The sequence below is a fragment of the Manacus vitellinus genome, unplaced genomic scaffold (assembly GCF_001715985.3).
Source record: "Manacus vitellinus isolate BGI_N305 unplaced genomic scaffold, ASM171598v3 scaffold_41_pilon, whole genome shotgun sequence".
NCBI classification, from domain to species: Eukaryota; Metazoa; Chordata; class Aves; order Passeriformes; family Pipridae; genus Manacus; species Manacus vitellinus.
Window position 1 is genome coordinate 6,248,925 of NW_021940545.1, and position 15,667 is coordinate 6,264,591.

The window sequence follows — 15,667 nt, forward strand, 5'->3', positions numbered from 1 at the left end:
GCACTGAGTGGCACTAAATGATGGGAAATTCCTGTCTGTCAAACCATTACTCCCAGTGATTGCCATAAGTCTGGAGAAAAGCACATTGATACCAACAGGACCAGGTTTGGGAAAGATAAGTGATCCAGAAGTGAACAATCAGGATAAACAGCACCCACCAAAACTCAGTCCAACTCAACTTAGAAAGAAGGATGACCTGCCACCCTTGCACTTTACCATGCTGAACGTGAGAGGACAACAAATGTCACATTTTTTCTACCTTTAAAAGGAAAAATTGGGAAACAAATCTCATACTGCATGGAGAATAACTTTGAAGGGTGATGTGTTCCCTTCCTGCTCCCTGATTCCAGGCTGTTCTCAGGCACAGAGAGGGGGTTAGGAATGCCACAACTCATATCTGGGCAGTGTTTGCCCTTGGATTTTACGTTTACACCTCTCTCCATGCACATAACACTTTAACCAGCAAAAGAAACAAGACAAGCAGCCACCAGATGCAACCACAACACTAGAAGCTACCTACTGCATGCAAAAGCTCAGTGACACTGTGCAAGCAGGAGGGAGATGCCAGAGCCACCATCACCTCTGCCAGGCTGCCAGCATCCTCCACAGGACTCCCGGGGTGCTGGGGAGCAGCTCCAGGGGGATCAGCACCATCAGCCAACGGGCTGCTGGGGTTCTCCTGCTCTGCCTCGCTGTTCTCCTGAAGGGGGGGGTGACACAGCCACTTGCAGAAGTGCCCAAGCCACCTTTCCAAGCTGGGAGAGTCACACACTGTGACACTCTTCCCAGCTCCAGACTCCCTGTGAGCTGTGTCTCCACACTCCCCCAGCACAGGGGACAGCAAGGCTACACACCCAGCAGCCATTCCTCCCCCCCCACCAGTCAGCCCTGTGCTGGTATCCCAGGGATGTGTTTCCTGGGAAGCAGCAGCACTGCTTCCTGCACTACATCCCTGCGGGAACACACCAGCTCTACTGCTCCATGTTCATGTGCAGAGGCAGCTCCCTTTCACCCTCCAGCTAGTAAAGAAGTCAGGAATGGTAATTTCCCAACACAAAGGACTCCCTTGATTCCCAGCATTTACCCAGAGACTGATGCCAAGGTGCCAGCACTGCCACAGGGGATGTTTCTGCTGCCACGGGACTCTCCCCAGGTACCCAAAGGTGCTGCCAGACCTATTTCTCCTCTTGCCCCTTCCAGCATTATCCCCAAGCCCTTTTGTATCTTAGGGAAGAGTCTCCCATGCCTGCAGGGAGGACTCAGGGTGCCAGAAGGCAGGAAAGCAGGTCCAAGGGAGAGCTGACCCCACAGGCAGCTGAGCACACTGAGCTCTGGGAGAGACCCTCTTTCCAAGGGGACATTCAGACTACACCTCACACCCCAAGTTCTCCAGCATCTGACCTGGGTTTCATTTTAAGTGCCTTTGCCCCAGTTAACCCATTCCTTGCTCCAGAAACACCCACTGAGGGGGGAACATCCACCTCTCCTCCCTCTCTTCCCAGACACTCCGATGCTGCCTCCACTCACCCAACATCCCATCTCTGCAAGTCACTTAAACCACATATTTCCTTTGAATACAGACACTCAACCCTGACCACGGGCTACACGAAGTCAGTTTTTTCATTAATTCACCCACTGCTGCTTAGACTTCCCCCTGTAGGACTTGCTACACAAACCCTTGGCTCTGTTTTGTGAGGAAGCTGGAGGATGGCTCAGGAACAGTCTGAGCTCCCAGGAATGCTTTTCTACTGCCATCTCATGGAACTACAAAAGAATTCTATTTTCCAGTGGGGCACTGCTACCTTATCAGGACTAGGACATCACCCATCTGGGTTAACAGCCTGGCTGTTGGGCAGCAATTGCCATTCCATAATAGATTCCTGAAGCCCCATCCCCAGGGCACTGACATGCCAAGACAGCTCTTTGTTCCTGCACACATTAACATTTCAGTGAGGAACTGGGCCCCCACAGGCTGCTTGTTGTCTGGAGATGAGAGAGTCAGGGCTCCCTTTGTCACATCCACTTTAGCATAAGCCTTCACAGATCCTGCCCAGCACCTTGAATGGGTTCTCCAGCAAAGTACTTTACAGCTTAATTTTAGTGTGCTGTGAAAAGGATAAGGCAAATACTCTAAAACACTTTAAAAGAAATTAATTTGCCTTTCAGATACTGGAACAGGATTTTCAAAGTGGTGAGAAAGGATTAATGTCAGCACAAACAGTCGGGCCAAATCAGCAGAGCTGCTTACAACGCACTTCCCATTGTGCCCTTGTCATCTTAAGCCTGATCCCGGCTAAGGCAGAGCACAGGGAAAGCACAGTGTCTGCACAAGGCCCTGGGTGCACTGAATGCTCAGTGTCTCAGCCATGGGATTTATCCCCAGTGCAAGAAGAAAGAAAACAGGTTTTGTGTCGCCACAGAAAAGTGGCCACGTGCAGCCCACATTAAGGTCCTTGTGGGACCGAGGGACAGTGCAAGAGCATTCCCAGAGGACATTCCCTTCTCCTTTCCCCAGTGCCACCATTGCAACTTCAGCTGAAAATGAGCCTTCTCCCTCCACTCACTGCCAAAAAACACATGGAAGCCAAGTGTGCCTCTTCCTCCTCGAGCCTTCCTCCCACAGCAAGTGCAGTGGCACCTCTGACCCGAGACCCTCTTCCTGCTGTTCCCTGCAAGAGCAGGTCTCCACCTTGCCTGGGTCACCTACATGGCTTTACTTTTCTCTCCTTTGGAGTGAAACAAAGTGCAAAGATGTCTCCTCAACTCCCAGCTACCAAACCACAACCATCCTCCTCCAAACACAAAACCTGCCTTCAGCACCCACCCCACTGCTCCCTGTGGGCCACCTCTGGATTCTCACACCCCCCCAGCCCCGAGGCTGTGCCTTCCTGTCCTTCAGCCTGTTCCAGGTCGTTCCTAAGTGACACAAGAATCTTGTCCCTCTGGCACCATTCCTGCACCCTCGTTGCCTGGGTGCTGGCAGTGCCTCAGCTCCTCTCCCAGCAGGGCAGGTTCACCTGCCCATCCCATCACCCCTGCTCTTACCTCAAAGTCAAAGCTGCCTCCCAGGGCGTCCACATCCAAGTACAGGTTTTTTAGCAGTCCTGATGTCCCACGGAAACTCTAAAAGCGTTAAAAGAAGGAGATGGTCGAAACTGAGTCCTGCCCTCTGCGATCCCAGGGGAAGAACTGAGGCTTCCTCAGCAGTGAAACAAGGCAGCAGAGCCATGGCAATACACCTACAGCCAGCTCATTTTGGAATTGCACCATGGTAGGTGTTGATTTGGGGGGATTACAATGTGAAAACAGGTTTTAGATGTTTTCTGGCCACCGAACAGCACAGGGAAAATGCAGCACAAATCAAAGCCAAGAGGAAAATGGAACAGCCACAGTCAAGCAGCCATTACCAGGGGAGCATCATGAGGCTTCGTGCACTCTGCTTACTGTCACACACACCGAGAGCCAAGGCACACAAACTACCTCATTTTCACTGTCGTCCTCCTCGTTCCTCCATTTATCCAGAGCCGCCGTGTCCAAGGAAATCTTCTCGTCGTCACAGAGCAAGCCCAGCAGGTTCCTGGTGTGCCCAGTGGGCTTACAGATCTCTGCAAGCTGTGCAGGCCAGCAGAAAGGGAAGAGAGAGGACAGATGACAGGAAAGGGAAGATGGAAACCCACTGAGACCCTGGGCAGCTGCTGGAATCTGGGCAGGAGCTCAGGACTTCACTGCCACCCTCGTGCTGCCAGAGCCATGTCCAGCTGGGAGAGATGTTCCTAATGAGGCCAAAGAGGCTCCTGTCCTAGAGGGGCACATCTGAAACCCTCCTGTGCCTCTGAACACTGATTCAGGCAAGACCACAATAAAATATTTGATATCACCAGTGACAAGACTTAATTCAGCGAGAAAACCTTTAGTGAAGGTGTTGATTTGTATGTTTCCCACATATATTGCTTCACTTACCATTAAAAGATCAATTTCCCACCACTTAACAGGTTTGTTTATTTGTAAAGGTGATTATTTGTGTGTTTTGCACACATTTTGCTTTGCTTTCCTTTAAAAGATCAATTTCTTACCACTTAACAGGTTTGTTTATTTGTAAAGGTGATTATTTGTGTGTTTTGCACACATTTTGCTTTGCTTTCCTTTAAAAGATCAATTTCTTACCACTTAACAGGTTTGTTTCATTGACTCAAAGGTCAGTTTCTATAAATAATCATTTGACATGACTGTAAGTCTTACATTTATCAGGAAAACTGTTCTTTTAAATTTTTTATTCTCAAATAGATGAGTGAAAGTATTGTTTATTAGACTGTATTATCTGTATTGTTCACCACGCTTCACTTGCCCACCAAAGTTCTGCTAAAACAAACTGAATAGATTTTGTTTCCCCCCACAGTAATTGAAACAATTCCTTCTTTAAATCTGCTAAACATAGCAGAAGAAAGCTCAGCACTAATTTAGCACTGGGCTCCCTAGAAATAGAAGAAAAGAAATACTGCTGTCTGCTAAAAAGCTGCCTTTCAAAGCCAGCAGAAGATCACAAATACTGCCATTTAAGCTTCTAAGTGTCCCCACCCCGTGAGCCTCTGCAGTGTGCCTTCCAGGGAAGAGGGAGCCTCACCTGAGTTCCTTCCCTGGCCATCAGGTCGGAGTCCACCACGCTGCCCACGCTCGGGGAGCCACGGAGGACGAGGGGCTGAGACGGAGCGAGGCCACGGAGAGGAGAGAGGGGCCCCAGGGGCAGCTGGATGGGGGCCAGGTGGGGGCCCAGGGGCTGGAATACAGAGAGGGGACTCGCTGACAGGAGAGCAAAGGTGAGCAGCTCCCTTTGGAAAGGGAGGAGGGGCTCCCCTGTGCAAGCCCAGCTGAAAACCTGCCTGGGGCCCCACAGCCACCAGCACACGGGACAGGGGAGGAAACACACTTTGATTTATTCGAATATTTTGCCTTCCAAAAGACCCATCTGAATGGGACCAGAATGCTCCTTTCTTTCAGAGGGCAGCAGGAGCCCTGGGAGCCATCCCACATCCTCACCTCTGAGCTCACACCCCAAGTTATCATCACCCAGAAATGTGACCATCCTGTTGGACAGCGTGGAATTCCCCATCCCAGGAGTCTCACCCAGCACAGGTTAAACCAGAAGCACATGTATGCCAGGGTTTTACTTGTGGCACTCCAGGGTTTTCCCTGTGGCACAGCACTACAACCAAGGGCTGGTGCTTCAGCAGAGCAGGTGTGTTTTCAGAAACCACAGTCCCTGTGCCTACACAGGATTCCAGACTGAAATCAGAGTTAATTCACTGATGGATGGGGACAGGGGGATGTCATCACCACAGCAATGGTAACAGAATAAATCACACTCTGGGCTTAAACTAATTATTTTCTACAGATGGCCACTAACCACACGTACAGAACAGAGAATGTTCACTGTCCTTCAGCAGAGACAAATGTGCTTCCATCAGGCTAATTAAAACTTTTGGGATAATCTACAGTTTATCTGTTATTTATAGTTCTTATCAGCTGCCTGAGAACTACCACACTGGTAATGAGAAACCTGAACTGGTAACTCAGTGGAGCCACAGCTGGGCACCAGCAGAGCACAGCAATCCATTAATGCTACACACAGTGACCTTTCAGTTCATTTTTGTCTTCAGAACAAGAGATTGGGTAAGTTCTTATTAAATTGAGGCCATTACTTATGGACAAAGACAAAACAACCTGGAATGTCCTCCCCAGGTAAAGGCAGGACCTGTGGTAGGCAACAGAGGGAAAAGTTTGGGCAAAACTGAGCAAAATGGTTGAGCTATTCCCAGAGGAAGGAGAAAATTACAATTACAGATGGGTTCCATCACACCTGTAAGTCACTTCAGTGTCCTAAGACACAGGTACAGCCACCCAACTGTGCTCAGACCTGCAAAGCCACGGGCCAGTAACTACTGGGAATGCTCCTCCTCCCGTGTGGAAGAGGCAGCTCAAACTTTCTCCCATTTTTCTTCCATTTAAGAGGGAATAGAGTCCATTTCTCAAGGTGCTGGCCACGGGTGAAGGAGAGCTGACTGCAACTTGTGGTGTCTTATATCACCTTAACCAACTCACCCTGGGATTCAGCAATCAAAACTAAGCTGCAAAGAGCTGAATAAGCCATTCCCCCTCAGTTTAGACTGCAGGACCTCCAGGGAAAAGACCAACTTCACAGTGTGCTTACTACAAAGAGCCTTATAGCCCAAATTAAAGGTGATTTTGAATTCACTTGATTTACTGCCCATCACCTGGGTTTGAGTTCAGAAAGCCCTTTGTGTCCCCTCTGCCCAGCCCTCCCCAGAAGCACCACAAGCAGAGTCTACTCACAGGGGTTTGCTTCAGCGACTGCTTCTCCTTCTTGTCCTTCTTCTCTTTCTTTTCTTTCTTCTGCTTCTTCTCTTTCTTCTCCTTCCTCAGGCTGCCCTGTGCCAGCAGCTTCTCCCTCTCCCGGACCACCAGCTCCCTGTACTGCTCATCACAGGGGTGCTCCCACATGGACTGGCCCGTTGCAAAGTTGAAGTAATACACATCACCAGTGGTGTCTTGGCTGCACGGCAAAAACCAGCGGGAAAAGATGGAAGGGCACATAAAAACACAGCTGCACAGGCCAGAACATCTCCTTGCTGGGTGGCCTGACCACCTGGAGCTCAGGGAAGAGGAGCATGAAGCCTCCAAGAGGCCAAGAATACATCAGTGTGGGGAAGCAGCCCCTCCTAGGATGCTCATGACCTTATCAAGCTTCCCCAACAGTTTTCTCCCCCTTCTTCTGCCACCCCAAAAAGCCCTGAGCTCCCTCAGCCACAGGAAGTAAAATACTGTGGTAAAATATCCCTCCTCCTCACCACCAGAATGCCAGGGCAGCACACAGAGGGGAAGGACAGGAAAGACCAGGAATCATAGACTGGTTTGGGTTGGAAAGGACCTTAAACATCCTCCCTCCTGCCATGGGCAGGGACACCCTCCACTACACCAGGTTGCTCAGACCTCCATCAAACCTGGCCTTGGACACTTCCAGGGATGGGGCAGCCACAGCTGCTTCCCTGTGCCAGGGCCTCCCCACCCTCACAGGGAAGAATTTTTCCCTGATATCCAACCTAAACCTCCTCTCTGTCAGTTTGAAGCCATTCCCCCTTGTCCTGTGACTGGGAACCACCCAGGACAGCTGCAGCCAGAGTCTCACCAGGGCTTCCAGTCAGGGGGTAACGGGGCCACCAGGCACTCCCTGGCCAGCCACAGCAGCTCTGACTCCTTCTCGGGGTCAATCCCGATTATCGGTGCAAAGTTCCGGATTTCTAGGAAAACACGAGAGGACTCTGTGAAGACAGTCTACACCAGCCACCACACAGTACAGCCACCCTCCCAGCTATAGCAGGGAGCACACTGGAAAATCCAAACCAAAGCTGCTCAAAGCCACCAGCACGGTCCTGTGTGTCCATAGCAAACAAAGAGCTCATTTTTCAGCCCTCTCTTCTGCAAAATTCCACATATTTTACCCTCTCCACCCACACCCTCCCCAGTTCCCACTCTCTGAATACACCTAGAAGTGACCTGTGTGCCTGAATCCCTTCTCCCAGCTCCCAGGAGGACAGGCAGCACTCACCTTGCTCATCAGGAACGTAGGAATCGTTGTAATCTTCTTCCAGAATGAGCTGGGTCCCGATGCGCACGGCCCCTGCCACGAGTCCCCTCTCCATGGCTCCCACACCTGGGGGCGAGAAGGAAGCAACACAAAGTCACGACTGCCCTCAGAAGCAAAGGTTCCCTGTCCCCCAGCACATGGCAGAGCCCTTCCACCTGCAGCACACGCAGCAAAACCAAACCAAAGAGCTTCCACACACACTTCCAGGGGCTGTGGAAACAAGGAGCAGGGCTGAAGCAGCACAAAGTTATAATCAGATCCCCCAGGCCTCCGAGTTTCTACAGAGGAGATGAACATTTGCTTCAGGCACTTTTTAACCAGGCAAAAAAAAAATAAGCTGAAAGGAGAAAGGGAAGGAAGAGAAAGCAAGCAGCTTTCCCAGAGCTCAGCTTTGAGAGAAGTCTCAGGGCTGGATCAGCACTGCCCAGGGACAAGGCAGCTTCTCCCTACTTACCTTCACCTCTCCCACCTCCTCAGAGAACACTCCAGAAGCTGTAAAAGGGTCGTAATTTAACACATCCCACCTGTAGCCCATTGCTTCGTTATTTAACTCGTAGACCACAGCACAGCTGGGCCCTTGCAACCCATCCAGCACAGGTTTAGGCACTTGGACTTTAATTGCCTCACCCCAAACGTCCCCAGCTGTGGCTCTGCATGGCCACCTTTGGCCAGCACGAGCCTCCCACCACTGTGTGTGGGGCCAGATGCCAGTGCCAGCACAGAGGGGACTGTGACCTGCTGCTCAAATACAAGGTCAAACCTTTCAGCCTAAAAACCCCCAAGTTCTCAATGCACAAAGCATTCCTCTGCTATACTCACGAGACCCAGGGGGTTGCAGTACCAGCCAGGGGTCTGGGCAGCATTAACACCCCAGTGATGACTGCCCAGAGCAGGATCACCACCCACTGCCTGTAACCAGCCGTCGCTGCCCTCTTCACCTCCCTCTGTCCTCAGCCCACTCCGTATTTATAACTCTTATGTAAAACAAGTCTCAGAAGCAGCAACTAATCCTGGCAGTTTCCAGGCAAAGATATCCTCGGGACACGCCTGAAGCAAAACAGCATCACGGGGCTCACACACCCACCCCCCACCCTGCAAACGTCCCCAGTTAGAGCATTTGGATGTGAGCAACTCACTCAGGGCCCTCCGTTCGCGTTTTCCTGTCCCAGCTCTAACTCAGCCCCATTTTCCATCCCCGGAATTAGCGCTGGATGGCTCACTCTTCTCTTGGAGACGCTGCCTCGGCGCACCCGGGGAGAACTTCCTGCCGCCTTTCAGTGCCTGACGGGCACCTATAATAGATGGGGACAAGGGAGAACAGTTTTAAACTAAAAGAGGAGGGATTTAAATGAGATATTAGGAGGAATTCTCCCCTGTGAGACTAGCGAAGCCCGGGCACAGGTTGCCCAGAGAAGCTGTGGCTGCCCCATCCCTAGAAGTGCCCAAGGCCAGGTTGGACGGGGCTTGGAGCAACCTGGGATAGCGGAAAGTGCCCATAACCACGGCAGGGGGTGAAACTGGATGAGCGGATCCCTGCCAAGCCACAAAACCGTTCCCTGCTTCTATGCAAAGCGAAATTCAAAGCTAGTGTAGCCCGTGCAGCCTGGAGCCACGGGAGACGCGCAGCTGGCGAGGAGGAGAAACAGCTTTGACTAATAAAGCATAAAATAAAAGCAAAGAGAAAGCCCTTTCCACCCAAGTCACGACGGCGCACACGCGACCGCCGGGAGCCGGCAGACCCCACGTGCGGCGGGAGGGTAGGACCGCTCCCGCAGCCGTCCCTTCCGAGGGAAGCCTCCCGGGGCCGGGACCGCCCTGGGTCCGGTAGCCCCGTCCCGCTCACGCGTAGCCCCGGACCCGCCTCCGGGGCCGCCGCCTGTTGCCGGAGCGCGGGGAGCAGCCGCGGCCGCTTGAACTGGGCCCCGCCCCCGGCGCCCGGCGCCATTGGCCGCTGGGGGGATGCTCGGCCACCGAATTGGCCGCGGGGAGGAGGGACGCATGACGTCACCGAGGCTTGGGCCGCCGGAAGGGCAAGCGTTGCGGTTTGCCCAGTGGCGACGCGTGGGTACCGCCCGCGGCGCATCCGCGCCGGGAACCGGGAACCGGGACACGGGACCGGAGGGAGCGGGACGGCACGGGGAGAGGGGCCGGGAGAGGACGGCGGCCGGCTGGGGAGGCCAGGGCGGGTCTCCCGCGGCATGCGCTTCCGCCGGCGGGGGGCTTTCCGGGGGCGGGTTGCCGCGCCGCCATGCCCGCCCGCCGCCGCGCCGCCCGCCGCCCCGGCGCGGCCGCCCCGCCGACGCGGGGCGCTGCGGGCCCGCTGACCCGCGTCCCCCCGAGGGGCTCCCCCGCGGCAATGGCGCCCCGGCCTGGCCCTGGCTGCTGCCTGCTGCTGTGGCTGGGGCCGTGCGCGCCGCTCCCGGCCCCCGCCGCGCATGCCGGCCTTGCCGCTGCGGGGCGGAGCGGGCCCGCCGTCGGGCTGCCGGCAGCGCCGGCGCCGCTGGACGCCCGAGCCCCGAGGCGCGCCGCAGCTTCGTGGAGATGATCGAACTCTGCGGGGCAAGTCCGGGCAGGGGTACTACGTGGAGATGACGGTGGGCAGCCCCCCGCAGAAGGTGAGGTGGGAGGGGATGGATCCCCCGCATCTCTCGCATCCCCCGCATCTCCCGCATCCCTCTGCATTCCCCGCGCCCCGGGGGGCTGCGAGTCCCCCTCCGGGGTCGCAGAGCGGAGGCTCTGCGGGTGCCACCATGGCTGCGCGGCTCTCGCTGCACAGCCCGCGCTTCCCGTCGCTCCTCATCGCTCGGGTGATGCTTTTCCTGCTGCCTTTTGGTGAACACTGGCCGCAGGCGCCCGCCGAAGGTCACCCCAGCTCTCCCGGGCTGCCCGGGCACTCCGGGGAGAGGCAGCGGGTGCTGCGTGTGCTTCTGCGTGCGGGGCTGCATCCCTCCATCCATCCCTTCCCCCTTCCATCCCTCCCTCCCTTCTTCCATCCATCCCCTCTCCCGAGCCAAAGCTTGCTGCCACTCCGGCAGTCGCCGTGTGTGGGCAGCGAGGGATGTGGGGTGCACAGCCCCGCGCCCGCCTGGAGCGGGCACAAGCCAGTGCGCGAAAGAAGCCACGGCCAAGCCGTGCTTGGCACGTTCCTCCCGGCGCAGCGCCTGGCGCAGCTGCTGCCCGGGTCCGTGTGCCGCTCCCGACCCGGGCAAATTCTCCAGAAATCCTCCGGAGCTTTGTTTTCCCGGGGATCTCGTGCACAGGAGTCTGCAGATCTCTGTCACTGCACAGGAGTCGGGGCAGCATGGAGAGGCAAAGGGTAGGAAAATGGGGTGGTCTGGCTGGAAAGGGAGCTGGTGCATCACCAGCTTCTGCTCCTTCTCCATCTTTCTGTCAGCATCCCTCACGTCCTGGAGCTGCGCTGCCCAGCTCACGTTGTGGCACCGTGTGCCTTCGTGCTGGGGACAGGATGGGTGCTGATGGGCAGGTCACACAGCACGGGGAGAGCAGCTCCTCCCTGCTTTTATGGGTGACATCGTGGAGGCTCCTGCTGCCAAATCCCTTTGTGCCCCTACTGATCCCCACTGGTACCAGCAGCTAGTCAGGCTCAGGGAGCAGGCCAGCCCAGCACTCGAGGCTCTGCACTCCTCCCAGCACGGGGCCACGTTCCCTTGTGCCTGCCACCGCCACTTTTTGGGTGCTGCCAAAACACCCAGTGCCCACACAGGCTCTGAAATAAAGACTGGCTTTTCCCCACGAGCTGGCTGTGCCCTGTGTGTGTGGTGGGGGAGAGCCATGTGAGCGAGACGTGAGCCGTGGACAGGAGAATAATGTCACCACCACGAAAATCGGATCTCTGGGAGCGGTGTCGTGTTGTCCCTGTGTGCCTGGGATTTATTCTCTGCTCTGGCAGGGTGCATTTAGGGGGAAAAAAAGGGAGGAGATTATTTCTGAAATCTAGTTTTAAATGTGATTTCATCATCTCCTGCCTGCCACGTGTCGCAGCTGCCAGATAATTTCCGTGCTAACCACCTGTTCCCAGGCACTCGTGCATTCCGGAGCCAGTCGCCCTTTTGGGCAGCATCTTCCAGCCTTGGATTGCTTCCAAATGTGTGTGTGTGTGTGTGTGTGCTGGAGCAAAATCCCTCCAGGCGTTGCAACGGAATTAAAAGATTCATATGAAAGAGTTTGGCTGTGCCTTCGCAGGAAATCAGGGGCATATTTGTCCCGAGGGGTGCGTGCATCCTTCCCAAAGGGTCACATACAGCAGGGAGATGGTGATCCATCTCCTCAGCTTTCCTTTCACCTTCCTGGTGCTGACAGGGGAGTTTCTGTATCCTCTTGTGCTTTAATTTTGGTTCTGAGCTGTGCTGCACTGCCAAGTCACCGTCAGCAGCCGATTGCTCACACACTCTGTGTGCCCAAGCATGTTGGTTTCCCTGGCTCCCCAGGACGGGCTGATTCATAAACACAGAGGGAAGAGGGGTGAGACAAGCATGGAGAGCTGGTGTTTTGGGACAGATGGCACAGGCTTAGTCCCCAGGAGCGGCACTGAGCACTAGGACACGCGTGGCACAGAGCCAGTGCTGCTGCTGAGGTGCCCTGGAGGGGCTGTCACTTCCAGGGACAGGTTTCAGACAGCATCCCTGTCACACATGTCCTGGCCTCACCAGTTCACGTGCTGTGTCCTGGCCCGAATGGATGGCTGGGCTGAGTCTCAAGGATCTGGGTCCTCTCCACGTGGGTCCTGTGCGTGACCCTGTCAGCAGGATGGAGCCTGCGAGAGCAAAACCCCCTCCTCGCTTCCTTCTCTCCCTGTAGCATCAGCTCAGCAGGTCTTTCTCCAGGGAAACATGTCTCCTCTGGGTGCCCTAGGGATGAGAGATGAGCTCTGTGGAGTGGGTGGCCCCTGGTGACCCACCCACAGAACTGGGAACAGCCCTGGGAGCAGCGCAGGTGCCGGTTGCCAGGGGAAGGTCGGGCTGTGCAGCAGGTGCTGAGCTGGCACTCACCCAGGGTGGATATTGGAGGTGCAAATGTGCTGCTCTGATCTTTACCCATGGCAGGAAGCTGGCCAGCAGAGGCCGTCCCCCAGTGCAAGGCAGCAGGGCTGGGGCACAGGGCACCCAGGACATGGCAGCCCTTGTCAGGTGGCCGTGGAGAACACTCAGCAGCTGCAGCCCAGCACTCCTGCGATTAGCACAAGCGCATTAACCTCCTTCTCTGCCCTCTGACTCCACAGATTAAGGGCCCAAGCCCTGGCAGTGCTGGCTGGGGTGGTGCTGTGAAGCAGCCCCCGGGGCTGGGGTCAGGGCTCACCCCAGGCACTGCTGCCCTGCAGGGCTTGGAGCCCCATTCCCACCCCAGCAATCCCGCTCCAGCAATCCCACTCCAGCAATCCTGCCCTGGCAATTCCACCCTGGCAGTCCCACCCTGCTCCCCGCAGGGGCCACAGGCAGGGGTCAGCTGGGGGCAGGATCCAGCTGGCCTGCTCCCAGCCCTGCCGGTGGGATGTTTGCCAAACCTGGTAATCCCGCACAGGCAGGAATGAATCGGGAGCAGGGCTCGGCATATGGGTGGTGATTAGCGGGCGCAGCAATCCTTCCCACCAGCTCTGCCAGCAAATCAGCTTTCCTGGCAAGGGGAGCCTATGCATCCTGTCTTGCTGCTGCTCTTCAGACCCATGACACCTGCCAGGTGCTTCCCAAATCCCGTGGACTGGGGGGCTGAGGCCAGGCCGTGCTGAGCGAGGAGCTCATGCTCTGTTTTCATGGTGCTGGACAGTGTTTGCTTGTTGTCCAACGCCCTGATGTCGCTGCCTCCTTCTCCACCACCTTCTTCTCTCCTCTCTGGGCACAGCAAGAGAGAGTCCCACTGCACTCATGTACCTCCCTGTCTCTCTTCCCCAGCTGAACATCCTGGTGGACACAGGGAGCAGTAACTTTGCTGTGGGAGCTGCACCACACCCCTTCCTCCGGAGATACTACCAGCGGCAGCTGTGAGTATGTGGGGGGACACAGAGCAGAGCCACTGTCCCAGCCCCACAGTGGCACACTGCCCCTTCTTGCTGGGGGTCTGGCCAGGCCCTGCCAAGTACCAACTGGCCTCTGGAATAGCAGGATCCACACGGCCCCTTCCAGTCTTACTCGTCCCTTTGATGCCTTTGCAGGTCCAGCACCTACCGCGACCTGCGGAAGGGGGTGTATGTGCCCTACACCCAGGGCAAGTGGGAAGGGGAACTGGGCACTGACCTGGTCACCATCCCCCACGGCCCCAACGTCACCGTCAGAGCCAACATCGCTGCCATCACGGAGTCAGACAAATTCTTCATCAATGGCTCCAACTGGGAAGGGATCCTGGGGCTGGCGTACGCCGAGATTGCCCGGGTGAGTCCTGGCCCTGCCAGCAGATGTGAGCACGAGCAGGCTTCAGCTGCCTCTTCCCTCGGCTCTGTTTGTCCCCTGGGGCACAGCAATCCCAGTGAGGGGAGCTCCCTGGGCACGGAGAGCCCCTGGAGAAGGGACAGCACTGACGCATCCCTGACCTGCCTCTGCTTTCTCCTCCCACCAGCCTGACGACAGCCTGGAGCCCTTCTTCGACTCCCTGGTGAAGCAGACACGGGTGCCCAACATCTTCTCCCTGCAGCTGTGTGGGACGGGCTTCTCGCCCAACGAGACGGAGGCCGTGGCCTCGGTGGGAGGCAGCATGGTGAGGGCTCTGCAGGCAGGGGAGGCTGCCAGGGGCTCCCACGGGGCTCTGGTGGCGCGTGGTGGCAGCGCCTTTGTGTCCCCGCTGCAGATCATCGGTGGCATCGACCGCTCGCTGTACGTGGGGGACATCTGGTACACCCCCATCCGCAAGGAGTGGTACTACGAGGTCATCATTGTCAAGCTGGAGGTCAACGGTCAGGACCTGAACATGGACTGCAAAGAGGTGAGGGGGCCCCAGGGCACCCCCGCCGGGCTCAGCTGGGCCATGGCACTGGAGGGACCTGCTACTGGTTGGAGGGGTCGGGAGGGGAGCGGGGCTGGGGTCCTGCACCTGGGTCACCCCTCCTCTTCTGCCCCCAGTACAACTACGACAAGAGCATCGTGGACAGTGGGACCACCAACCTCAGGCTGCCAAAGAAGGTGTTTGAGGCTGCAGTGAAATCCATCAAAACAGCATCTTCGGTCAGTGAAACCCCTCTCTTCCCCACGGGCACATCCCCAGGCCCGTGGGCAGCACAGCTGCCCCTTACCAGCCTGGCATCTCTGCTGCCTGCCCAACTTGGCTCCACTCACCTCCTCTTTCCCTCTGGCAGACGGAGAAGTTCCCAGACGGCTTCTGGCTGGGGGAGCAGCTGGTTTGCTGGCAGGTCGGCACCACCCCCTGGCACATCTTCCCGGTCCTGTCCCTCTACCTGATGGGGGAGGCCACCAACCAGTCCTTCCGGATCACCATCCTGCCCCAGGTGAACGTTGGCCCAGCCAGAGTGGGCTGGAGCAGCAGGACCACACTGGGTGGGCACAGCTGCCTCCCTGCCCCCTTTCCTGACGGCACCTCTCTCCCTGCAGCAATATCTGCGCCCGGTGGAGGACGTGGCCACCTCTCAGGATGACTGCTACAAGTTTGCCATCTCCCAGTCCTCCACTGGCACCGTCATGGGCGCCGTGATCATGGAGGGCTTCTACGTGGTCTTCGACCGCGCCCGCAAGCGCATCGGCTTCGCTGTCAGCGCCTGCCACGGTGAGCACTGGGCCTGGAGGGAGGCAGAGCAGGGCAGAGGGGCTGTGGGAGTGCAGTAGCCAGAGCCCTGCCTTCCCCCAGCAGTGCACGACGAGTTCCGGACGGCGGCGGTGGACGGGCCCCACCTGCACTCCAACATGGAGGACTGCGGCTACAACATCCCGCAGACGGACGAGTCCACCCTGATGACCATCGCCTACGTCATGGCGGCCATCTGCGCCCTCTTCATGCTGCCCCTCTGCCTCATGGTGTTCCAGTGGCGCTGCTTCCGCTGCCTGCGCC

General features: G+C 56.6%; 2 protein-coding genes across 2 annotated transcripts in view; one reads left to right on the plus strand and one right to left on the minus strand.

The window, feature by feature from the left end:
• CEP164 (centrosomal protein 164) overlaps positions 1-8,944 on the minus strand; it is a 31,700-nt gene extending 22,756 nt beyond the window's left edge. Inside the window, exons 1-7 of the mRNA XM_025895770.2 lie at positions 8,797-8,944; positions 7,622-7,726; positions 7,202-7,313; positions 6,349-6,568; positions 4,622-4,774; positions 3,481-3,612; positions 3,046-3,123 (exon numbers count right to left, since the gene is read on the minus strand). Of these exons, the coding sequence (XP_025751555.1) occupies positions 3,046-3,123; positions 3,481-3,612; positions 4,622-4,774; positions 6,349-6,568; positions 7,202-7,313; positions 7,622-7,715 (789 nt within the window). The 5' untranslated portion in view covers positions 7,716-7,726; positions 8,797-8,944. The remainder of the gene's footprint in view (positions 1-3,045; positions 3,124-3,480; positions 3,613-4,621; positions 4,775-6,348; positions 6,569-7,201; positions 7,314-7,621; positions 7,727-8,796) is intronic.
• A 1,070-nt stretch (positions 8,945-10,014) lies between these two features.
• BACE1 (beta-secretase 1) overlaps positions 10,015-15,667 on the plus strand; it is a 7,480-nt gene continuing 1,827 nt past the window's right edge. Inside the window, exons 1-9 of the mRNA XM_029962074.1 lie at positions 10,015-10,275; positions 13,567-13,655; positions 13,827-14,043; positions 14,228-14,365; positions 14,456-14,590; positions 14,728-14,829; positions 14,961-15,110; positions 15,214-15,385; positions 15,467-15,664. Of these exons, the coding sequence (XP_029817934.1) occupies positions 10,096-10,275; positions 13,567-13,655; positions 13,827-14,043; positions 14,228-14,365; positions 14,456-14,590; positions 14,728-14,829; positions 14,961-15,110; positions 15,214-15,385; positions 15,467-15,664 (1,381 nt within the window). The 5' untranslated portion in view covers positions 10,015-10,095. The remainder of the gene's footprint in view (positions 10,276-13,566; positions 13,656-13,826; positions 14,044-14,227; positions 14,366-14,455; positions 14,591-14,727; positions 14,830-14,960; positions 15,111-15,213; positions 15,386-15,466; positions 15,665-15,667) is intronic.